This window comes from Colletotrichum truncatum (assembly GCF_014235925.2).
Source record: "Colletotrichum truncatum strain CMES1059 chromosome Unknown Contig_0004, whole genome shotgun sequence".
In the NCBI taxonomy this organism is placed as follows: domain Eukaryota; kingdom Fungi; phylum Ascomycota; class Sordariomycetes; order Glomerellales; family Glomerellaceae; genus Colletotrichum; species Colletotrichum truncatum.
In genome coordinates, this window is record NW_027222401.1 from 1,172,353 (window position 1) to 1,195,591 (window position 23,239).

General features: G+C 52.4%; 6 protein-coding genes across 6 annotated transcripts; 3 read left to right on the plus strand and 3 right to left on the minus strand.

Moving 5' to 3' along the window:
* Nucleotides 1-780: 780 nt before the first annotated feature.
* CTRU02_207113 (tudor domain-containing protein) lies at nucleotides 781-3,444 on the plus strand (the record flags this gene model as incomplete). Its single annotated transcript, XM_036719505.1, has 1 exon — nucleotides 781-3,444. The coding sequence occupies one exon, from the start codon at nucleotides 781-783 to the stop codon at nucleotides 3,442-3,444; it is 2,664 nt and encodes an 887-aa protein (XP_036589212.1).
* Nucleotides 3,445-5,938: 2,494 nt separating this feature from the next.
* On the plus strand, nucleotides 5,939-7,264 carry CTRU02_207114 (Transaldolase 1; the record flags this gene model as incomplete). The annotated part of the gene is made up of 3 exons (XM_036719503.1): nucleotides 5,939-6,008; nucleotides 6,171-6,454; nucleotides 6,509-7,264. 3 exons carry the CDS (start codon nucleotides 5,939-5,941, stop codon nucleotides 7,262-7,264), a joined length of 1,110 nt encoding a protein of 369 aa, XP_036589211.1.
* Nucleotides 7,265-7,988: 724 nt separating this feature from the next.
* CTRU02_207115 (ser thr protein phosphatase family) lies at nucleotides 7,989-9,278 on the minus strand (the record flags this gene model as incomplete). The annotated part of the gene is made up of 1 exon (XM_036719504.1): nucleotides 7,989-9,278. One exon carries the CDS (start codon nucleotides 9,276-9,278, stop codon nucleotides 7,989-7,991), a length of 1,290 nt encoding a protein of 429 aa, XP_036589210.1.
* Nucleotides 9,279-12,240: 2,962 nt separating this feature from the next.
* Nucleotides 12,241-13,128, plus strand: CTRU02_207116 (uncharacterized protein; the record flags this gene model as incomplete). The annotated part of the gene is made up of 1 exon (XM_036719502.1): nucleotides 12,241-13,128. One exon carries the CDS (start codon nucleotides 12,241-12,243, stop codon nucleotides 13,126-13,128), a length of 888 nt encoding a protein of 295 aa, XP_036589209.1.
* A 3,176-nt stretch (nucleotides 13,129-16,304) lies between these two features.
* On the minus strand, nucleotides 16,305-17,865 carry CTRU02_207117 (beta-1,6-galactanase; the record flags this gene model as incomplete). Its single annotated transcript, XM_070204838.1, has 3 exons — nucleotides 16,305-17,394; nucleotides 17,465-17,555; nucleotides 17,640-17,865. The coding sequence occupies 3 exons, from the start codon at nucleotides 17,863-17,865 to the stop codon at nucleotides 16,305-16,307; spliced, it is 1,407 nt and encodes a 468-aa protein (XP_070061371.1).
* A 1,690-nt stretch (nucleotides 17,866-19,555) lies between these two features.
* CTRU02_207118 (uncharacterized protein) lies at nucleotides 19,556-22,235 on the minus strand (the record flags this gene model as incomplete). Its single annotated transcript, XM_036719500.2, has 3 exons — nucleotides 19,556-19,742; nucleotides 19,808-20,060; nucleotides 20,117-22,235. The coding sequence occupies 3 exons, from the start codon at nucleotides 22,233-22,235 to the stop codon at nucleotides 19,556-19,558; spliced, it is 2,559 nt and encodes an 852-aa protein (XP_036589207.2).
* Between the last annotated feature and the right edge of the window lie 1,004 nt (nucleotides 22,236-23,239).

The following is a 23,239-nucleotide window of genomic DNA, read 5'->3' on the forward strand; positions in this document are numbered from 1 at the left end:
TATGGTGGGCGGTCAATCTGGGCTGAGACGCTTCAGGGAGAAGCTGCCCCCCTAGCAACAACCAGCAACAACCAGCAACAAAAACACCTAGCACCCAGAACAGCAGTACCTTACCTAAGGTCGCCGCAACCCCGCTCTCGCTTAGCAGCTCGCCACTACTACTGGACGCCGGCTGCTTGCTTCCCCTGTCACCGTGTGGTCCCTGAACCTCCTTTCCCCACACTGGCTGCTCGAGACCGGGCGAAATTGAGGCAAGCTGTCAAAAAGGCGGTACGACTGTCGAACGTTGATCGAACAATCGATTTCAGTACAACTTCCTCCCATTCCTCCTCGAAAACCCATCCTCACATCCTCCTCCCCCATCCCCCCCTCTACTCTTTACAGTAAGTCAATGGTTTCTTTTCGATATGGGATTGTTGTATGAAGCTAGCTTCGGGATGCTGGCGATGGCAAGCTGATGCGATGCCGTCGCCCGGATCAAATGCACCTACCCACGCGAGCTCCCTGGTACCTCATCCGAACAAACGCCTGTTGTTTTACAGTCAACCTTACACCACCAGGGTTTGCTCCCTTAGCAATCCCATCATGTCTTTGTCGCTGTCAATCGTTCTCTAGCATTGTCCTTCGCGTCACTTTGGCATAGCTGCCTGAGAATGTCTAAGACGATGGCAGGAACAAGACATTGGAAAACGTTCACTGCAAGCAGCCTAGGACGAACAATGCGCTAACCAGCATAGTCATATCCTCCCTAGTATCCCAGCCGCTTCTTGATCGCCCATCATGTCGAAACCCTTCTTCGCCAAGGTCAAGAGCGTGCTGAGCGGCGACACACTGGTTCTTACTGCCCCCAACAACCCGAAAGCCGAGAAGACCTTCTCTCTCGCCTACGTCACTGCGCCTCGCCTCAGCAAGGACGGCGATGAGCCCTTTGCTTTCCAATCAAGAGAATACCTCCGCGAGCTCGTCGTTGGCAAGCAGATTCAATGCACAGTAGCTTACACCGTTCCCTCGGGCCGCGAATTCGGTACTGCTCTTCTCTCCCGTGACGGTCCTTCCCTTCCCGATGAGGCTGTCAAGGCTGGCTGGCTCAAGGTTAGGGAAGAGGCTGGCCGCAAGGACGATGACGAGGCGATTCTTCAGCGTCTTGACAACCTGCGCCAACTGGAGACCCAGGCCAAGAACGAGGGCAAGGGCCTCTGGTCTGGCAGCGGTGGCAACATCGAAGTCCAGAATGATCTCGGAGGCCCCGAGTTCATGAAGGAGTGGAAGGGCAAGACTGTTGATGGTATTGTCGAGCGAGTCCTGAGCGGCGATCGTTTGCTCGTGCGACTTCTGCTTTCGGATAAGAAGCACGTGCAGGTCATGACGCTCCTTGCCGGAGTCCGAACTCCTGCCACGGAACGAACAGTACAGTCTACCGGCCAAACACAACCCGCCGAAGAGTTTGGCAATGAAGCTAAGAGCTTCGTCGAGGAGAGGTTGCTCCAGCGTCGCGTCAAGGTTGATATCGTTGGCGCCAGCGCCCAAGGCCAGCTCGTCGCTTCTCTCATCCACCCCAATGGCAACAAGAACATTGCCGAGTTCCTCCTGCAAGAGGGTCTGGCGAGATGCAACGATTTCCACTCAACAATGCTCGGCGAGAAGATGGCCACTCTGCGCGCTGCCGAGAAGGCTGCCCAGAGCAAGAAGCTGCGTCTGCACCAGCACCATGTTGCCAAGGCCGACGGCTCGCAATCCGACATGATTGTCGCCAAGGTCATTGGTGCCGATATTATTATCGTCCGCAACAAGGCCGGTACCACAGAGAAGAGAATCAACTTGAGCAGTGTCCGTGGCCCCCGCTCCGGTGAGGCTTCTGAGGCACCTTACAGGGACGAGGCGAAGGAGTTCCTCCGTAAGAAGATCATTGGAAAGCATGTGCGCGTCAGCATCGACGGATCAAAGCCGGCTGCCGATGGATTTGAGGCACGTGATGTGGCCACTGTCACTGAGAAGGGCAAGAACATTGGTCTCCTTTTGGTCGAGGAGGGCTATGCTACTGTCATTCGTCACCGCAAGGATGATACCGACCGCTCCCCCAACTACGACGAGCTTCTCGCTGCCCAGGAGAAGGCCAAGGAGGAGAAGAAGGGTATCTGGTCCGGCAAGGCCCCCAAGCTCAAGTCCTGGGTCGATGTTTCCGAGTCCCAGCAGAAAGCCAAGATTCAGCTGGCTACCCTGCAGCGCCAGAAGAAGGTTCCTGCTGTTGTTGACTTTGTCAAGTCTGGCTCCCGCTTCACCGTCCTCATTCCCCGTGAGGGCGTCAAGCTTACCCTGGTCCTCGGTGGTGTCCGTGCCCCGCGTGCCCCTGGTCCCCGCGGTGAGAAGGGTGAGGAGTTCGGCCAGGAGGCTGCCGAGCTTGCCAACCGTCGCTGCAACCAGCGCGACGTTGAGGTTGACATTTACGACATTGACAAGGTTGGTGGCTTCATCGGAGACCTGTACATCAACCGTGAAAGCTTTGCCAAGATCCTCGTTGAGGAGGGTCTTGCATCCGTTCACGCCTACTCTGCTGAGAAGTCTGGCAATGCTGCCGAGCTCTTCGCGGCTGAGAAGAAGGCCAAGGAGGGCCGCAAGGGTCTCTGGCACAGCTGGGACCCGTCGCAGGACGAGGAAGAGGAGCCCGTTGCTGTCGAGACCACTGCCAACGACACCCCTGAGGCTTACGGGAACAAGCCCAAGGACTACCGTGACGTTGTTATCACCAACATTGACGGAAACGGCAAGATCAAGATTCAGGAGATTGGCAAGGGCACTGCCGCGCTTACTACTCTGATGAACGACTTCAAGAAGTTCCACCTCGACTCCAAGAACGCGAAGCCTATCGGTGACGCGCCCAAGGCTGGTGACTTCGTGGCTGCCAAGTTCTCCGCCGATGGACAGTGGTACCGTGGCCGCATCCGTGCCAACGACCGCACCGCCAAGGTGGCCGAGGTTGTCTACATTGACTACGGCAACTCTGAGAAGCAGCCGTGGTCTAAGCTCCGCCCTCTGGACCAGCCTCAGTTCACTGTGCAGAAGCTCAAGGCTCAGGCTATCGATGCCTCCCTGTCATTCCTCCAGCTGCCCACAGCCCCTGAGTACTTCCAGGAGTCAATCGACTTCATTGCGGAGCTCACCGAGGGTAAGGAGCTGGTTGCTAGCTTCGACTTTGTCGACAACAAGGAGAACCTGAGCTACATCACGCTGTTCGACTACAATGCCGGTGACAAGAAGCCCGGTCCGAACGACTCTATCAACAAGGCGATTGTCGCCAACGGCCAGGCTATGGTTCCCAGAAAGCTCAAGGCGTGGGAGCGCAGCAGCCAGCACGCTGCTTACCTTAAGCACCTGAAGGAGGTTGAGGCCAAGGCGAAGGAGGACAGACTTGGCATCTGGGAGTACGGTGACATTACTGAGGATTAAGCGGATTGAATTGGATACGATGGAAAAGCAACGGGCGGGGTGTGCTTGAGGGGGAGGGAAAAAAGAAAAAAAGAGCCAATACATAATAATGTGGTAGCGTTAGATGAATCACAACGCAAAAACAGGCCTACTTGAGTAGGCCTATGTCTTTCTCGCAGTCAACAATCATGTCTCGTTCCTTAATCTCTTATCTTTGGCAAGTGAGTCCTCGGAAGTCGTCCTGCGATGTGGATTTCCGGAGGTTGACGGGATTTCAGCATTACCCTCGGGTTTACGTAACGAGGGGACCCCGAGCGTGGTAGTCGCATATAGCTGGGCAAACGACGGCCTGACAAGGGTAGTTTGTCGGGATCGTCGGCCGGTCGGTTTAATGTTCCATGGCACACACCCCTGGGTGCCCCTCCATCCCCCCCCCCTCCCCCACCCGCGCACTGTTGCCCTCGCGGGAAACTGGAAGCACTCTTGCGGCTAACGTAGGTTGCGCGAGGGCGGCTGGAGAGTGGTGGGAAAAGGAGGCGGTGGGAAGATATGGAATGTCAGAGAATACCCGAGACCCGGAGTTTCCTGATACGTGACGAGGACTTGGCGGCTGTTTTTTTTTTTTTTGTTAATGTATTTTTTGTTGGGTTACCTGGGTTTATTTGATTTGATCTGATCTGGCATTGGCGCGGCACTGCGGATGCTATCTGTTTTTTTTTTTTTTTCTCACTTTTATTTTTATTGACTTTGGTAGACTTTGATTCTGATACCGAATTTGCCGTCTCTTGTTGCTTACCTGTCGGTGTGTATAGTACGAATAGTATGTGTGTGTGGTTATCAGTGATTTGCATTCTTTGGCTGGTATTAGTGAGAGTCGACCTTTGGCTGACTGAGGGACACGCAGGTCCTTTCATTGTTCTAATGGACTGCCCTGCCATAAATAACGCAACGCCTCACACAGTGCTTTTGTTTTATCCTGCAAGGCGCCGGGACGTATTACATGGCGTCTCCAGAGGGGGGTAATGTATGGGGATCTGGACAGGGTCACCCTCTTTATTCAGCGCCGAAAAAGGCTCCAAGAGACCCATCACGTGATGTCATAAGAGCCAGTATGACATCAACTGTGGCTACGTTTTTTGTGATGAGGCTGCATTGGCCTTGAGTTATATCAATTGTTTTTCTCCTGTCCACTTTGAGGCCCTTTTCAGCCGTGTCATGCCATGTATGCCATGGATGCAAAGCTGGCTCGTGCAGTCATTCCAAGTTGCAGTTGGGTGGCATGCGTGTGTGTGTGTGTGTGTGTCCTCGCGTCGAGGTGCTGGTGCTGAAGAAGTCTCCGCGACGAGCAAGCATTGTTTACTCACCACGTGTCCGATGTCGCCTTACCGTTGGCCCAAGACGCGAGGAGGGACAGGAAAAAAGAGGCTGGTTCCTATTTCCCCCCCCTCCGATCCGGGTTACGGACTATTACCCGCCCAGCTTGCGCTACTACCGGTGATATTTGCCATATTCTGTAAGCTTGGGGGTATGTGATTAGGTCAGCTTTTTTTTTCCCGGTCTCGATGCTTCTTCCCTTTTTTTTGGGGAGGCCCGCCCGTTCCTTTCCATTTTCCCCGAAACCAGAGACGAGGTAAAATCCGATACATTTCGCGACGGCCGAAAACAGGGTTCCCGGTCATGAAGGGGACCATGTATCTTATTTTTCGAGGCCCATAGCGTTTCTGGCAGCGTCAAACCGTCAGCGGCAGGGCGGGTATTGGTAGTTTAAGGGTCAGGAAATACTGGGGACATGACGATGATTCTGGGTCATGGAGGGGCAATATTCAATGGGGCGAGTTACCTGGCATTACTCAACAGCGCTGCAATGCTGCTGAATCATTTCCTACCTACTTGCAGTAAGGTAAGACGATGTACAGCGTCGAGCAAGCACCTTTCAGGTAGACACGTCTGGCCCCGCTAACCGGGACTCGATGAGGGGTGCTCGTTGCTGTGTGAGAAAACGCTGGGAAGCCTGCAACCAGTGTATGAGGTGGGAGGGTGAGGTGGGCGGTCGTCAGGGACCCCGCTTTCCTAAAAAAAAAAAAAAAAAAAAAAAAAAAAGTAGCTGATGGCTGTGGCTACGCTGGGAACTACCTGCTAAACTTGCCCCTCGTCCAGCCTGGGGAGGGGGGCCAGCATTACACGGTCTGAACTACGGTACGGGCGAGGTGTACACTACCACCACTAATCGCTCATTCCCATCCAATCTCTCTCACCCTCTCTCTCTTTCGCAGAGTGGGAGCTGCTTTCCATTACTCTCTAGAGGCCCTGTTTTTTTTTTTTTTTAAACTGCGATTTAACTCGTGCATGCACCCCCAAGTGTGGGCCTACGCTCAACCAAAAGTCTATATATATGTAAATACCTCCACCGTGACCGTCCATGATCCCACCTCTTGCATCTCGTCCACGTATCTGTAAACCGCCTCAATTCGATTGAGTCTTGCCTTTTTCAAAATTCCCAATCAAACCAGTCAAAATGTCTTCCTCTCTCGACCAGCTTAAGGCCACCGGCACCGTCGTTGTCTCTGACTCCGGCGACTTCGCCTGTAAGTAGCTCATCACCCCGCCATCACTACCCCTCCATTCAACCTTGTTGGACAATGCCTCATCACCACATGAGCCATTTTCCAATGAAGCAACATCCATTACGGCAGCATCGGAAAACAATTCTAGATGAGTCATTCGCTAACTATTCTCTCAATCGACAGCCATCGCCAAGTACAAGCCCCAGGATGCTACCACCAACCCCTCCCTCATTCTCGCTGCCTCTAAGAAGCCCGAGTACGCCAAGTTGATTGACGAGGCCGTTGCCTACGCTAAGCAGAAGGGTGGCTCCGTCGACGACCAGGTCGACGCTGCTCTCGACTCCCTACTCGTCGAGTTCGGCAAGGAGATCCTCAAGATCGTCCCCGGCAAGGTCTCTACTGAGGTCGACGCCCGCTTCTCCTTCGACACCAAGGCCTCCGTTGAGAAGGCTCTGCACATCATTGACGTACGCTGCTCCTGACTCGTGTTGAAGAAGTTTGATAGCTAACAAACATAACAGCTGTACAAGGAGCAGGGCATCTCCAAGGACCGCGTCCTGATCAAGATCGCCTCTACCTGGGAGGGTATCAAGGCTGCCGAGATCCTCCAGCGCGACCACGGCATCAACACCAACCTTACCCTCATGTTCTCTATTGTCCAGGCCATCGCTGCTGCTGAGGCCGGCGCCTACCTCATCTCCCCCTTCGTCGGCCGTATCCTCGACTGGTACAAGGCCGCCACCAAGAAGGACTACTCCAAGGAGGAGGACCCCGGTGTCAAGTCCGTCCAGACCATCTTCAACTACTACAAGAAGTACGGCTACAACACCATCGTCATGGGTGCCTCTTTCCGCAACGTTGGCGAGATCACCGAGCTTGCTGGCTGCGACTACCTGACCATCTCCGTATGTTACTACCCCGGCCTACCTTGCCCGTGTGAGATGCATTTGACTAACAAGATTCTCAGCCCAACCTGCTTGAGGAGCTTCTCAACTCCGACGCTCCCGTCCCCAAGAAGCTCGACGCCGCCCAGGCCGCCAGCCTCGACATCGAGAAGAAGTCCTACATCAACGACGAGTCCCTCTTCCGCTTCGACTTCAACGAGGAGCAGATGGCCGTCGAGAAGCTCCGCGAGGGTATCTCCAAGTTCGCCGCCGATGCTGTCACCCTCAAGGACATCATCAAGGCCAAGGTCACCGCATAAATTAGTGCGCAAAAAGAATAATAGGTGGCGAAAGGTGCTTATTGGTGCGAGGAGGCAAATTATCAAACAATGATGTGAGAATGACTTAATGAGACGGATACACCCATGGATACAACAGAGACGAAAAGGGCAAGGAAGGTCAGAATGGGCGGTTGTGAAATGATATCTTAGAGCGAGGCAAACATAGCAAAAAATCCCGAGATAGATTGCTTGGTTACCAGTCTCTTACGCCCCATGCTTGAGCTCGACGTAATTTTATAGCGTTTCACACTAACCGGCCTCTCTGCAGGCTTCCTTGTGCTGACATGGTTACTGTGCAAATGTCTGGTGTTAACACGTGTGAAGATAGATGGATCATTTGATCTTCGAGAAGGCAAATACATTGCAATTTGTAAGTGTCAGCAGACACGCATGGTTTGAGCTTAAGAAAAAAAAAACGCCAATGATATTACTATGTTCATTAGGGATAAAAGTACGGAATATTTGTCCGTCCTTGTCATGACTCCAGTTTGTGCAGTCCAACCCAGTCGGAGCTCGAGCGCCGCCACCTCGTGCAGAGCGACTGTCCAGCGGAATCTGCTTGTGCACTGTCTATACTCCCTCCGTCGAGACGAAAGCACTACCGAGATCTGTATTTCTTCGCTTGGTTTTGGCTTATGTATTCCCGACTTATTGCGGGGTTAGGAGCCTGTCTTCTTCTTGTCTTCCTCTGCTTTCCGTTCCAGTGACTCCTGTTTTCTTCTCTATCATGTACACCCACACACACACACACACGCGCGCGCATGCAAAGGTGTCAATCAACTGGTCTTATCCTTCTTGCTCTTCTTGCCCTTCTTTTTCTTCTTCCCATCGTCCTTTTCGCACTTCACGCTCTTGATCTCATGCGTGACGCCTTCTGTCGTGGCTTCGATCACGAGCGCGCTGAGCTCGCCGCCGTTGACGCAGCCCGAGTCCAGACCGAATGTGTATTTATCGATCTCGAGTCCCTTTTTCGAGTCGTGGCCGTAGACGACGGCCGTGCGGGGCTCCGTCGCGGGGAGAGCCTTCTGGTGCCTGTTCCAAGCCTTCGTCCAGCTGCTTGAGCCGTCGCGGCGGTCTGTCGGAACGGCGATCGTGCGGTCCTCGGGCTTGCGGCGCCGCTCGTGTTCCTCGTTGATCATGTTGTCCGTAATACCCGGTGCCGCGGTGTGGATCTTACGGTAGTCCTCAAGGGCGTTCTTGGCTTCCTTACGGCGGAGCTCCTCGCGGGGATAGACTAGTCCGCGCATGTTCATGACCGCCCATGGGTCCTGTTGTTTGAGAGTCAAACCTGGGACCAGACCGGCGTGGACGACGACAACGTTGCCTAGAGACTCGATGGAGCCGACGTCGAGGATGACAGGAAGCTCCGAGAGCCAGTCAATGTGTTTCTTGGAGAGGGATCGGGCTGTTCTGCGCTCGACGGCGTCGCCATGGGGGAAAATGGCAGGCTCGAGGTCGTCGTCGTTATCCTCGGTGTTGGTGTCCGATTCGTTGTCCGACTCGTTGTCGGACTTGGCGGGCGCGGGGTTGCCGTGGGCATCCTCGTCAGCGACGTAAGTCTTCTTCAGGCCGCGGTGGGCAAGCAGCACTCGGTCCTCATGGTTCCCACGAACAGCGGAGGCACCAAGACGCATGGCGAGGTCGATTACGCCGCGCGAGTCGGGACCCTTATTGATCATGTCGCCGGCCAGGACCAGGTGGTCACCGCGGGCAGTGTCGAAGTGCACCTCGGTGAGGAGGGTGTCGAGGGACTCGCGCATGCCATGGACGTCGCCGACAATGATCAGCCGGCGGCCAGGGTTCGACCGTGAGGGCACGTGGTGCTCCGGCAGTGTATTGATGTGTACCGACAAGTCGGTGAAGCCCGGACGGGCGGTGTCGCCGTAGGACATGGGCGCATCTGCTGGAGAGGGTTTCGGTTCTTCCTTGGGTTCGGGACGGCGGCTAATGATGGGCAGATCGAAGGAGGTAAGGCGTGCGAGGGCGAGGAAGAGAGTGGTGAGGACGAAGAATGCCAAAACGCAGACCGCACCACGACGTGGGCGAGCTGGTGCTGGAAACGTCATTGTGACGGTATTTTTTGGTGCTTTTTCCTTTCCTCTCCTCTGTTTTGAGGATATCCTTATCGCAGGCCCCCTTTTCGCAATGTCTTCGGGATGTGGCGGTTTTAACCCTTCAGAGTCTTCCGCAGCAGAAGACGGGAGGTATCCACGGTTGTCGAAACCAATGGCCTTTGATATATGGCCGATGACGAGGTCGACGCTCTTTTAGAGATCTTTGACAAGAAAGCTAGAGGCCGAGCTTGTAGCTAAGGTTCGTTTCGAATCGGGTCGGGTAGCTTTGCTCGACGGGCGGGACGGGCGTTCTGAAAAAACGTTAAGAGTCGTTGGGATGATACTTGGGCGTAGTGATATGGGCCGATGACGGCAGCTGGGTATGTTGGTGTGGTTCCCCTTATCGTGGGCGGCTCTTAAGGGAGTTTATCGTGAAAGCTGAAGAATTAGGCCGCGCGTCTGAGCCATCTGACGAGTTTGGAAGAAATTGCCAAAATCTACGTCGTCGAACCTGATTTTTGTCGCGTTGAGAAAACAGACAGGGAAGGAAAGGGAAAAGAAAAGAAAAAAGATTTAACAAAAACCTATCCGAAAAAAGTCGAAAACTGAAACCCCCCCCCCTTCTAGACGCAAAAGAAGAAGGAGTAGTCCAGACGAGATACCGTGCACATTACGCCAAGAAAGAATTTCGGCTGGAGATAGAGACCGATGCTGACACGAACAAACGGATTCACTGGATAGCGACTGGATTGGAACAGGATAATACGGGGCGCAGGGCCAAGGGGGGGCTATTTCGTCGCCAAGGGCCATATTTCGGTGGTGGTCTGGGAAAGTCGGCACGCGACGTGGCATGCGACCCCTGCCACTTCCCGCTGGGCGCATCCTCTTCCCGTCAGCGGCACTCGCCTTGGGAGGCACTGGCGTGACTGGGAGGCCCTCTTGGGGCTGAATGGGTGTTGCCCACGGAGGTAATAATGCACTAAGAACTGCATGCTGTGGAGGATCCACGGTGGCCCGCTCTTTCCGTCGCTCTCGCAACATACTTTGGGGGTTCTATTGGTCGGGGTCATCGTTGTCGCGGGGCGGAAGGCGCCTGAACGGAGGGATGTTTATTCCTTTCTGTCAGTTCATGGTAATGGATGGAGGCTGTGATGGCGATTTGATGTTCTTTTGTTGTCGCCTTCCACATTCCAATACGTTGGTGGAGGCTGTTAATGGTAGTGGCGGGGATGTTCGGCCATCTCGGTTCATCACTTGCGATCAACAGGGACACCTTACTCTGTATGTCTGCAGCACTTTATCGTATTTCTCAGTTACAGCGAGACAATATGGATTGTTGCTGTTGATGTCTCAAACTCCCATTCTTCCTACCTGTGTTCCGCCATCTCCGCCCGCTCACCAATATTTCCTTTCCGCTGCCGTCTTTCCTGCGCCACCGGGGCTCCCAAGACCTTGGGTGGTCTTTTGCCAAGTACGTCATTGCGGCACAGTGACGAGAGCTCATTTGCGAATGCCTCTTCCACCCCTGTTTGCTGCGCGCTCTTGCCTTGGGCCCCTCTCGCCTATGCCTTTTGTAGGATGGCTGCTGTTATCGGATACTGTCATAAGACCGGACCGTGGAGAATAGGTTGCTTTAGCCGCTGGGAAACGGGGTCTAGTGTGAGCCCGTCATAGTGGGGAGAATTTTTTGCAACCGCGGAAGTCTTTCTTGGGCTCCCAGGCTAACGTGATAACGGTGACTAGCTCACTTCTATCAAAATACATATGGTTGACGACAAGGAAATTTAGAAAAGAAGCGTCATTATAAACCTGAGGAATCGCGCAAACTCTATTGAAAGCTTACCACAACAAGCTTCATGATATTAAGTTAGGGATGCTGGAGCTAACTAACGTTGATACTAACTCACTCGAGTACAATTAAAAGCTTCCCTACAGTGTCGTGCCAATCATTGAGAGAAAGGAATAGGGGAGAAAAATATTGCAAAAGCAAAAGAATATGACCAGCATGGGGGTCGAACCCACAATCTCCTGATTCAACGTTGTATCGTAGTCAGACGCCTTGCCATTGGGCCAACCGGCCAAGACAATTGAGAATGCCTGAGGCACCCGTCTTGAGATGTTAGAGGGAGTCTGGAAACTGTTTATAAGGCTTAATTCTAAAAGATCCTTTGCCTTCAGATTGTCATTGGATCGCCATCATGAGGTCAACGGGAACAACCACCGATCTCTACCACCTTCTACACTGCCCACTTTGATTATATCAACCCACATCTCCTTGGTTCTTTAAACAATAACCGTCGGAAATAATTCCAGGCAGTTACGCAAGAAAGCTCCCTCCTTTGGTAAAATGGTTTGCAATGTTAGTATACTACAATATCCAGTTGAATTATTTAGAAAAACCAACAAGCTTCCTTCAAAATCCCAACAGGAAATTGAATACATCCACCTCATTAGCTATCAGGAGAATTTAGAGCTTCAACAATTTGCCCATCGGCCTAACACGTACAGGACAGTGATACTACACCAAGGTATCGCAGCCTTTGCACAGACGTCTGCTTAGCTGGGTCTTTTGCGCGGTTGGTCTGTCAACAATGCGAACTCATTGGGTCTCGATGATCTTCAAATAGAGGCCTTGGCAAATAACCCTGGCTTCAAACATCTGGCCATTACCTGCGTTCTTTATATGTTAATCCGAACCATTCATTGCCAGTAGCAGGACCTTTGTTCGGTAGACCTTGAAACCTTTGCAGGCTGCAACTCTTTGGAGAGCGGGCAAGGCCAGCGTCAGGATTCCCATTGTCTAGATCCGTTGTAATTATGAGACTTATTCGAGTGTAACTCTAGAAGACCCTAAGGTTTGTGTAGTTCGTTCATGGTATAAGAATCCCCAATACTCACCGTTTGATACCCGCAAACTACGCATCGATAAAGTCATTGTATGGCAGTGAGACCAAGAACGCCTTGATCGAACAAGATGAAGACCGTTATAATCGCCGTCATTGGTCCTTCAGGTGCTGGAAAAACTGCCTTCATCAAGTCACTAACAAAAAGCGCACCGATAAATCCAACAGCGAAACCGGTCATCTCTGATCCAACCCAAGATCCATTCGGTACGGATGGACCGCTATCCTCGAATGTGTCAAAAATCGCCATGTACCGGTACGCCCCGAGCAATTGCAAACGGCCACTCATATTCGTTGATACGCCATCAATAACCATTGACAAAGGGCCCGACATTGAGACGATTCGGTCAATACAAACTCAACTTGAAGGCAGAAATCACAAACTAAGCGGCGTCATCTACCTCCAGCGTATCATCGACTCGGATCAGACCCAAAACGCTATCCGCAACCTGCGGGCATTCTGCGAAATCTTCAACCCTGAGATATTTCGGCAAATTGTGGTTGCTACCACATTCTGGGACGCTGTCTCAAAGAGAGTCGGAGAATGTAGGGAAGCAGAATGCCTCGCTGAAGTGTTGGACTGTATGGGTTTCGCCGAAAAACAGGGCATCAAGATAGAAACGGCTCGGCTTCATAACACGGTCAACTCCAGCATTGCCTTGATGAAGATTTTCCGCCAGAACCACAAATCTGACGAACATGAAGATATGGAAGATTCCGATGCCGTTTCTGAATTCTTTCAGCTCGTCGAACGGCAAGTAGCCAACGTCCCGTATAGTCGTAAGTGGTATGTCTCGAATGTCCTGAAACGTGGTGAGTGGGAAGAGGATAATGCTTGGGATGTCGCGTCTCAGGAATCGGACATGGAAACGGCAGCTGACGGTAAGGACTTGCAGCAGAACTTCCCTTCCACCAAGATGGAACTTTACTGCAGGAACTGCAAATGTTTTGTTATGTAAAGTTATTGAGTAGAGGAGTCGTCTAGTGGCTCCGCTGAAGGCGGAATGTTGAATAGGGCAGGCCCCTGAAATACTTCCAACCTTCCCAAAGGGCTTACATGGGCTAGATCTTACGAGTTAATGGCGACTGATTTCATGTATTCAAATCTCTTCGTGCTGACAATTAGTCTAACCTGACCTAGTGTTTGTCGATGGAGGATCCAAGTGGCCTTGACGCCCACAACTTAACGTTATAGTTGAAGTCCTCACGTTGGTGATGTGCACAACCCCTGCGATAGACTAGTCTTTTTTTGGATTAACCGTATCCCTCGTTTTCTAGATTCATGCCGCTGGTAAAGGTTTGGACTTGAAACAGGCTGCAGCCCTCGTACGCGCCACACGATCTCCGCTAGATCGAATCGCAGATACGAGGAATACGCTTGACAACGTCGAATCATGTCCACAACTCAACGTCTGTCTCAAATTATTCAGTTCTGGTTATTATTCGTCTAATCGGCCATCATCTGCGACTTCAAGAATCCGAACAATGCAGCAGCTGGCATGCTGGCCATCCTTCCATCCGTTTTCATGTTAGCTGATGGAGCCCAGTGCGCTAGGTGTTGGAGCATCAAATGTCTTCCCAGCGGTGGAACCAAGGCATTACAAGCTTATGCGGCTCGACACTAGGCAGGGATTGAGAACCGGATGTCAGAACTCTATAGACCCTAGGAAGATTGAGAGGCGACGACTTTTGAGCATCATGGTAGCTCATCCCGTGGACTGTAAAACACCACCGCTATCGCAGCTGAATTATGAAATGATATCTCGAGACCCTAAAATCAGCCTCACACGCAATATACATGGGTGTTACAAGCCGCAAATATTTCCTGGAGCTGAGGAGTAAGGTCTAAGGAACAGCTCGGACCGCCTGTATTTCTCGAGGATGAGGGGAGTATTCCGCATTGGACAGAACGCCTCCTGCTACGTGGCTCGTTTACGAGGGCTGAAAGAAGATGTATGGGTTACTAAACCGACAGACGACAGGAATGGCTCGAAATAATGACCATTAGTGGCGCATCTCCCTTCAGCCGAAGAGGTGTCGGAGAGGTTGGGGGCTCGAATTAGCAAAGTCGCTTCTTTAAGAGATGACCACTGAGCACTGCTCGGTTATATCGTGGGTTTTTGTTCCCAAAAATGCTGCCCAGCGCTGAGGTGGCACCAGATCGGGTACACATCCCTTGATATGCAAGTCAACAAACTTGGGTCACTGCCTAGACTGGCTTACAAGGCTTGGCTAGTGCACGCCATATGCACCCCAAGATGGACACCATGCCCGTCAGCAGCTGATAAAAAAAAAAAGGCTCGTCATCTTTGATCTACAACATCACTTCTGCCACAGCTCCTTCATCAAGAACAGTGGAAAATACAAGCTGGAAAAGTCGCGCCTAATTCGAAGACAGAAGCGATTCACATATCGCGCGTCGCTTTGGGTCCGAACGGGAAACAAGCCGAACACAATACTACAGGCACAAGTACTGCGGTCCGGTTCAAGCACGCCTTATTCATTGCTATTTATTGTTGCTGGTTCTAATCCCGTGTTATTCGACGTATATGATAGCGCTCCTTCCTCGGTGTTTCAACTGTTCTGGCGACTTCTGAGAAGACTCTTGCGCCTTGAGATTCTTTCAACTGAACCAGTAAGCTCGCATCATGTCCCACAGGCCCATCTGACGAGCTACATGGGCTTCATGTTCCATCTTCATGTTCAAGACGAGTTTATAACCTTGCGTAACTTGTTGCTGACTGGCTATATAGGTTTCTGGCATTGCCTCGATGAGTCTTCTGGATAAAGACTGCTGCGACCTACTTGTTCGGGAGCTAGCGACCGTCTCGGAAAACCCGTCTCCTTCATCAAAAACTGCGGCATCGCCGCACAAAAATGGCAATAACATGGCTATTACATCGCCGTTCATGCATCCCTCAAGTGGGACGTCTGGAATAATGGCACCTCCCTTCTTGACGCAAGTTATATGTACAGCTTTGACGGATAGCTTGCAATCATCGTGGTCGCCACCGCGCCGGAATAGTTAGAGCTTGTTATTGGTCTGGTATGTTGCTCTTGGCTTTCAAAATAGCATGAAAGGTCCCGCTGACCCTATACCTCGCGGACACTGCAGCGCAAATCGCTAGGGGGCCTACCGAACAAATGGAGTGTGTTTGAATGCCGCCCAGGGACAGGGAACTGGTTTGCTCCGAGATTTGAGAGGTGTGAGTACTGTTGATACTAATCCTCGGGGTTTGTTTGACTGATTTCCCAAGGTGAAGACTTGGCCTTTGATATTCTTATGTTCATCATCTTTACAATGGACCCTTCATATTCGGGCTGTCACATCTATGGCCAATATTCACCAGGCAAGGTGTCAGTTATTTTTGAATGCCTCACATAGATTCTCTCCAAGACCTTTTCGTCGAGTCTGTTTCTTGGTGTTCTTCAGCCCAAACCCATCTCCATCGTGCCATGGTTTCTTCAATGGGTTGCAGAAGACATCGCCGCAAACGTGACCCTGTCCAGGTCCAAGAGCTATAAGATATCAGTAAAACTTGATATACTGAATCCCAGAACATGGCACCGAAGTAACGTTGGTCCAAGAATCGAGGAGTACATGGAAAGGTGGAGACGTTGAAGCGTAAGTGCACACTTCGGCCCGGGGCAGCTGGGGGGCACAACCCAATATTGCAAGCACAAAGCAAAGAGGCACTGCAAGTTGGTTCCACATTGTTGGAGTGGTAAATCTACAGGCTGATACATATATACGTTGCAGGATTTCAACTAAGAAAAGTCCCCTCGTCCATAGCTTGGTAACTCATCTGATCACTCTGCCTCGACGAGACCACCGACTTTGATAACGTCGTTTGGTGTCTCATAACACGAAGGAGCAATGGAAACGGAAGGGAACTTTGGTTGTTACCCTATGATGACAGACTACGAAGTACCACAGTAAGCAAATCAACGAACACCTGCAAGCCAAAAGAGGTTCATGAGCTGAGAGATATGAGAACCTATCAGTACTTGGCCTCTCATATATGTCGCCATCTCAGATACCAAATCGTAGCCATCACGTACAAAACATTGCGGGGGAAAAGTGGACAAAAAGTCATCTCGCATTATAATTAAGTAGTATACTGCTTCTCCACTCTCAAGCCTTTCTCGTAGCATTCATAGCCTTGACCCACGGCTTCCAGATATCCTCAATGGTGGCGGGGTCATTCCAGCCGTCCCACTCGTAGTTGGTCAGGCCCCAGGTGTCCGGGACGCCCTGGCCACCGGACCGCACGCGGTAGCTGCCGGCCAGGCCCCAGACCATCCAGCTGACGCCGTGCTTGACGGTGAACTCCCTCAGGCAGACCTGCAGGGTGTCGTTGCGCAGGGTGTCGTCCTGGCCGTTGCCGAACTCGGACAGGATGACGGGCGTCAGGCGGTTGGCCTTGGGGCAGTCGCCGGTGGCGTTGCAGGCGGCGGGGGCGTCGATGCCGAGGGCGTTGAAGCCGTTGCGGTACAGGTTGGCCTCGATGATGGGGCAGGTGCCCGTGTCGACGTCCTCGCTCATCTTGTAAATGTGCAGCTCCCACACGAGCTTGTCGGCCCAGGCGTGGCCGTCGACGTCGAAGACCTTGGGCTCGCGGCGCACGGCGTCGCGGATGGCGGTGCACTTGTAGCAGGGGGCGGTGAGGTAGTTCTTGCCGGTGGTCAGCGCGGAGAGGTCCTGGCCGTACTGCATGCCGCCCCAGAGGATGAGCACGTCCGGGTTGGCCTCGTGGATGGCGTCGGCGCCGGCGGAGAAGTTGCCGACGAGGGTGTCCCAGTTGTAGTACAGGTTGGTCCTGTTCCAGGACTCGCGGACCTCGTTGCGCAGGGAGAGCGAGACGATGTTGGGGTGGTCCCTGGCCCAGTTGGCGACGTAGGAGAGGCCGCGGCGCCAGTGCGAGGCGTTGAAGTGGACGTCGTCGAACCAGGCGTTGCCGTCGGTGTGCGAGCAGCACCACATGGCCTTGCTGACGTGCACGTCCGGCGAGATGTAGATGCCGCGGTCGAGGGCCGCCTTGGTGATGTCGGACCAGATCTCGAAGCGAGTCGTCTCGCGCGTCCAGGACGGGTTCTGGCGGATGATCTCGTTGGTCACCTTGGTGCCGTTGACGAAGCCCAGGGCCGTGATCATGGCGACCTCAAGGGGCACGTCCTCGCCTGCGCGGTCGTAGATTTGGTCAACCATCTCAATGGCGTAACCCCTTGTATGGTGGGTTAATTGCTTTGTTCCAAGTATGGAAAAGCTAGGTAGGAGGCGGCGGATACACTTACATGCGGATGTAGTTGAAGCCGACACTGGCAACATTGTCGAGGATCTTGTCGACAGAGGCCCATTCCAGACCCTCGGGGATCATGGTCTCACCTGCATATATACCATGTTAGTTCACAATCTTCTTTTTTTTCTTTTCTTTTTTTTCTCTTCACACAGCAAGGAAGCTGGGCTTACCGCTCATGGGCCAGTTGATGCCCGCCCACGTCACAGCCTCACCACGGCTGTTGACGATATCACGGCCCCTGGTGCTGAAGGGGCCATACGGCCAGGCATCGCTGGAGTGGTTGGTGGCCTGTCTCACGGCCTGTCTGTACCGAGGGACGGAGGGAGTCTTCATGAACTGGCCGCATGCCGACGACACCAGGGTCGCGGCGGCAAAGGCGAACGCTGCAACCTTCATGGCCGAAAAAATTCTCACGCAAAGCACGTGTGAAAGATGCGAGGGAGCGATGGGAGTTGCGTCAAAGCTGTAATAGCTGAAGGGGAACCAGGAAGCAGAGGCCCTTTTAAATTCGTTCAGCTTTCTCCGGTAGCATCGGTCGACCCATTGACGAATGAATCCTCTTCTCGGCTCCGCATCCCCCGCAGTCTCCTGCTTTCCCATGGTATTAGCAGCGTCATTCGACCCCCTCTGACGATGGGCCGTTGGGTCATGAGCGATTGTCGATTTTACCGGAACTATCTAACCAAGGTTTGGGGCCGGTAGACCAGGAACCCCCCCCTCCCCTGGCACGTGGAGAAGGTTCATTTGAGTAATTCGATGACGGTATTGGACCGCTTGAACGAGTGGAGAGCTCTACTGCTACGTAGCACAGAGCAAGACAGGCTACCCCGCATCGATGAATGTGGAGGTTGTGGAGATGCTAACAAGGGGAGAGGAAGGAAGAAAAAAAAAAGAAGAAGAAGAAATTGTCGGGCAGCGGGACAATGAGGAGTACCCCGGTTCACTGCCCTGCCGCGCTTTTCGTCTTCCCCGAGGTGGGGAGATACGATGCCGGCGCCGGACCGAATCGGATGGTGCTCCGCAGCAGTTTGCCCTGTGGCTGTCGCCTGATTTCCACCGCTTCGTGGGTTGTGAGGGGGACTTCGTCAGCCAAGCCGGCGCCTTTTTAGTCCAGGTTTTGATATGGCATGGGTTACCACTCGTAGTGCTGGGTTCCGCGATAGCAAGAGTAGAGCTTGATGGGCCAGAGACGACAATGTTGGGTTATAAGCTTTGGTTTGAATTTGGGTCAATTGAATGCTGGTTAAATGGAGCCAACACATTCCCAAAGTTACCATTGAATGGATAAATCATTCATTTGGGCCTCGATATATGTGCTGAACACATATCAGTCTCTGTATACTAGTAAGCGAGGACTCATGCCATAAGCAGCAGTGTGGATACTGCGGGCGTAGGACGTAGCGAACGAAGTCCAAATATCAAACTACAACTCGAGAGACACATCAACCCTCAACATTGTGAGCACGAAGTAAACGGTTGAAGTTCTGCAACGATATCATGTGCCAAAATAACATTATCCAGTCTTGATAAATCACACGAACCAAGGACTCCTGGCGAGAAACCACAGTCGTGGGTGGAGACAAGCAAGTGACATACCTGGCAAACTCATGTCCAAGATCAACCACAGAACAAACCACCACAAAAAAAGGATTTCCGGCCAGGGCATGAGTTGAACACGCGACCTTCGCTTGGACAATCAGCGATGCTCTACCACCTGAGCTACCTGACCATTGGCATGTTTTCAATGTTGCGCATGTTATTGTTATTGGCGACTATATCGAAGGGATGCTGACAATCTGTCGCGGCTGCCTAATCGTCATTGAGGCTGGGCAGCTCCATCGCAGAACCTTCTAGACCACTTTGCGCCGTCTGTGAGGCTGAAAGCCTGGATGGAACCGTGGATATTCTTTTGAAAATACTTATTTGTTATGCTCAGATGTATCATTCATGGTTGTTCACAATGCCTGTCCGATCGGGGCTTGATGAGGTGGACTGATACAAGGGCCTGTCGTTGAGCATTAACTACCTCAAACCGTTGAAATGCGAATGTTACATTCAAAAGTTTTATTCAATTCTTGTCAAGAAATTACTTTGCCAGGCTCTTCTCTGGATTCTTCTCATACCTGTTACACCACTTCCGCCACTCCTTTGCCGCCTTGTGCATTACTACCCTCAAATCGTCCTTGACGTCATTCACCTCCCATGCCTCGTCCTCCCAGTTCTGCTGCCCCTTTGTATGCGCGGGCGACCAGCCAATCGCTTCCAAGCAGTCGCTGTCTCAAGTGTTAGCACACACACGCAGTCAAGTAGGTAGGATGGAGAAACAGGTTTAACTTACACTTCAGTTGGCGCCGTGGTGTACCTCGGGAACAACCTGGAATCAACGCGATGGCACTCAGCCTCGAGATAGCGGGTGAGGATGTCGGTACGGGGGGCGGGTTTGAAGGTAAGCTTGAGCTTGTCCTCCTTCTCCATTTCCTTCTCGGACTTTTGAGGATCGATTGTTTCGGGTTTCTGAGACTTGGAAGCGATGCGCTTGGTGACTGAGCGGGCGGTCTTGGTGCCCTTGATGGTGAAGTATGCCCACACAGCTATGTGATGTTAGTATTGAACCGAGTATATGATGGAAAATCAAGACTGTACTGACCATTGACCTCAAAGAGTCCGCTGACGGCAATCATGACCAAGTCGATAGCTAATGAGACAGGTAAAAGGCCCGTAGCAATGATGGCGTCTCGTTGAGCTTTGGACTTTGTGCGGAGCATCGTGTTGATGAACTCTTCCCGCATAGCCTCTGGTGTCATGTTCATGGTTGGTGGGTAGACAAAGACAATCTCCTCGACGCCAACCGTTTTCTTGGTCTCGTGAGACTGATGGGCGGGATCGTCGTCTTGAAATACGTCGTGCTCCTTGACGTCGTCCGGCGACCTATCCCCTTTCTCGTCGTGATGCACCTTCTCATCGCGCACTCTGTCTTCGCTGAACTTTTCCTCAAATGGATTCTCTTCTCTCGCCTTTTCATCCAAGCCTGCTTCCCTTGCCTTTTCGTCCGCTGGTGTGGCCTCTTCATCATTGAGTTTTATTTCACTGGCATGCTCGTCGACACCCGCAGATCCCTTCCCTTTGGCAGTTTCCTCCTTGTTCTCATTCGACTTGCCCTTCTTGCCAATGCCCTTGATCGAGAGCTTACTGGCAAGGTTGGAAGATGAAGATGCCGACGGTGGTGGTGTCACACGGGCGAGGAAATCCAAGTTGCTTGTGGTTGTGTATTGCATAGCCTTATCTACGCCACGCGTGCACTTGGCCTTGAAGCCAGCCCAGCTTGTTGTCTTGGCGTCGCTCTGCTTGGCCTGACGAACTTCATTCTGCCACTTCCGCTGCACCTTGTGTGTAACGCCTTCTTTTACCCCCTCAGGCGGCGCTTGGAGCGGCGGAGGTGGAGGAGTATAAATCAGGAAGCGCGTAGGAATGGCGTCCGTAGGCGCTCTGGCACCTAACCACGGCTTGGGAAAGGGAACCAGGTACGCAATGAGCTTCTGGGGATCTCGCGAATAATGAACCGGGTTGTTAGGATCATCGCCGCCAAAATCTGTGCCCTGGCGTTTGGGAGGAGCCATGAGCCCCTCTGTCGATGGAGTCCTTGTAAATGGCGGTGGCTCTTGTTGCTGCTGTTGATGGGCGAGCATCGCTGCTACGGCATCTGGGTGTGGCCGTGTTGGTAGTGGAGGTACCGAGCCCCCGCCCTCTTCTTCTTCTTGCTGTAGCCGCATCGCAAGAGCGCGATCTTCGTCTTCCGTCGAGACGGGATGGGACGAAAGAGGATCTTTGTGGTCCAAACCGTAGGAGCTTTTCGACGGGCGCTGTGGAAGAGGTGGTCGCTCACCCTCCTCTTCTTCCTGGAGCGCTAATGCCATTGCATAGTCACGGTCTTCTTGCTCTTGTATGGCGGGATCAGCTGCATGTGATTGAGCGTAGTAATCCGTGATTTCTGGATTAGAGGGCCTTGGGCCGGGTAGCGGAGGCCGTTCCTCCTCAGCACCGGCTACTGGAGACTCATGAGACTTTCCCTTGTCATATGGTGTATCATTCATGACGGGTTCAGAATATCCGTGCCCGACATCATGATGTTGCAGCGGAGGTTCGGGAGATTTCCCCTTGTCATCCGACATATGATGTTCATTGGGTTGAGATTGTGGTTGTGGTTGTGTTTGGGATTGGGCTTGGGGTTGTGGGTGAGGATACTCGTATCCGGTGTCATGATGCGGAATGGCGGGCTCTGGTGTAGGTGGGGAGTAGTAGTCATTTGGATGCGTTGATTGATATGGAGGCTGCGATGAAGAAGCCATCTCTTCAGCTGGAGCCTTCGATTCAATAGGTGGTGGCGAGTGACTTTTGGTAGTAGGAGAGTCGTGAATCTTGTTGTTGGGAGGGTTTTCTGGGGGGTCATAAATGTTATCCTCCTCCTCTACCTCCGGAAGGGGTCCCGTGATATGCTTTTGCTCGTTGGGGTCCTTGAAAGAGAACTGTGAGCGTACGCTATTGGAGCGAACGGTCGTCGGCGTGGCAGGTATAATGTTCACTGCAGGGACATCGCTGCGTGTTGGGACGATAGGTGAGTCATCGTTGAGGTCATCGTACCAGCGATTCTGAGCTTGTTGGTCATATTCATGCTCATGTCTTCCGTGAGCTTGAGAACCCGACGTGAAAAAAAGCTCTTGTTCTGCGATGGAGCTTGGCGTATGGCGCTGCTGTGTGGTATCCATCATGAGACGCAGCTTGTATCCGTACGGAATCAAGCCAACGGTGAAATTCTACGACGAGGGAAATAAAAAAAAAATTGGCAAAATGCCGGTCTTCAATACAAACATTCACGACGTTTCCGCGAACCTTAAATTGCGTTTTGGTCTCACACCTTGAGGCGATAAATCCGCCTTGGAACACGCAACCCGGTGCGGCGTTGAGAGGCAGGATGACGTGGTGTCATTAATGGTAATTGTGGCGCAGTAAACCGTTTGTGGCACTGGCCAACGGCCGCAGCACTTCCTGGTACGGGATCTCCGTAATGGACAGGGGTTCCAGTCAGCCCATTGCTGTGGCTGGAGGTCCGTTTCATGTCTGAGGGGTTGCGATGCTCTGATGGTTTTCTGTTGGCACACATAGTAGAGCGATCCTTGAAACTATAGATTGGATCTGTCCAGCGCCAGTTTTTCTGGATGAGAGTCACGTGGTGTTTTGCTGTTCTTCCGTTCCGAACTTTCCGTCAAGATGTTACGGAAGATACTTTGAGGGTGTGCCAATGAACGGCCCGAGGTTAGTAATAAGTCATGAAAATATGATGTGTATCTTTAGTCCTTGAAAGAATGCAGAGATATATAATGATGTACCTTCCAGAAGCAGCCAAGATTAAGATTGGTTTCGCGTACATTACGATACCACGGTTGGGCTTGGGAGAAACACGAATGAAGCCACAGCATCATGGGGACGCGACGTGGAGATGATAAACTCCGAGTTGCCAGAGACACGGAGTCACCTTGGCAGACCAACGGCTTGAACGCACATCGCCTCGTCCCCACGGGGGTTGAGGGGGGGAGACGGAGAGCCAGAATCCACGGATCTTCGCTTGGAGGTTCTGATGGGGGCCCCTAAAGCTTGACACTCTTGTATGTAAGTCTATTCCCAGACGAGTCGAAGAGGGCACCGCTAGTGGTTAGCGTCGCAATACCCAACTTGATGTTGATGTATTTTGGTGTGGGTGTGGACGGAGGGTTAG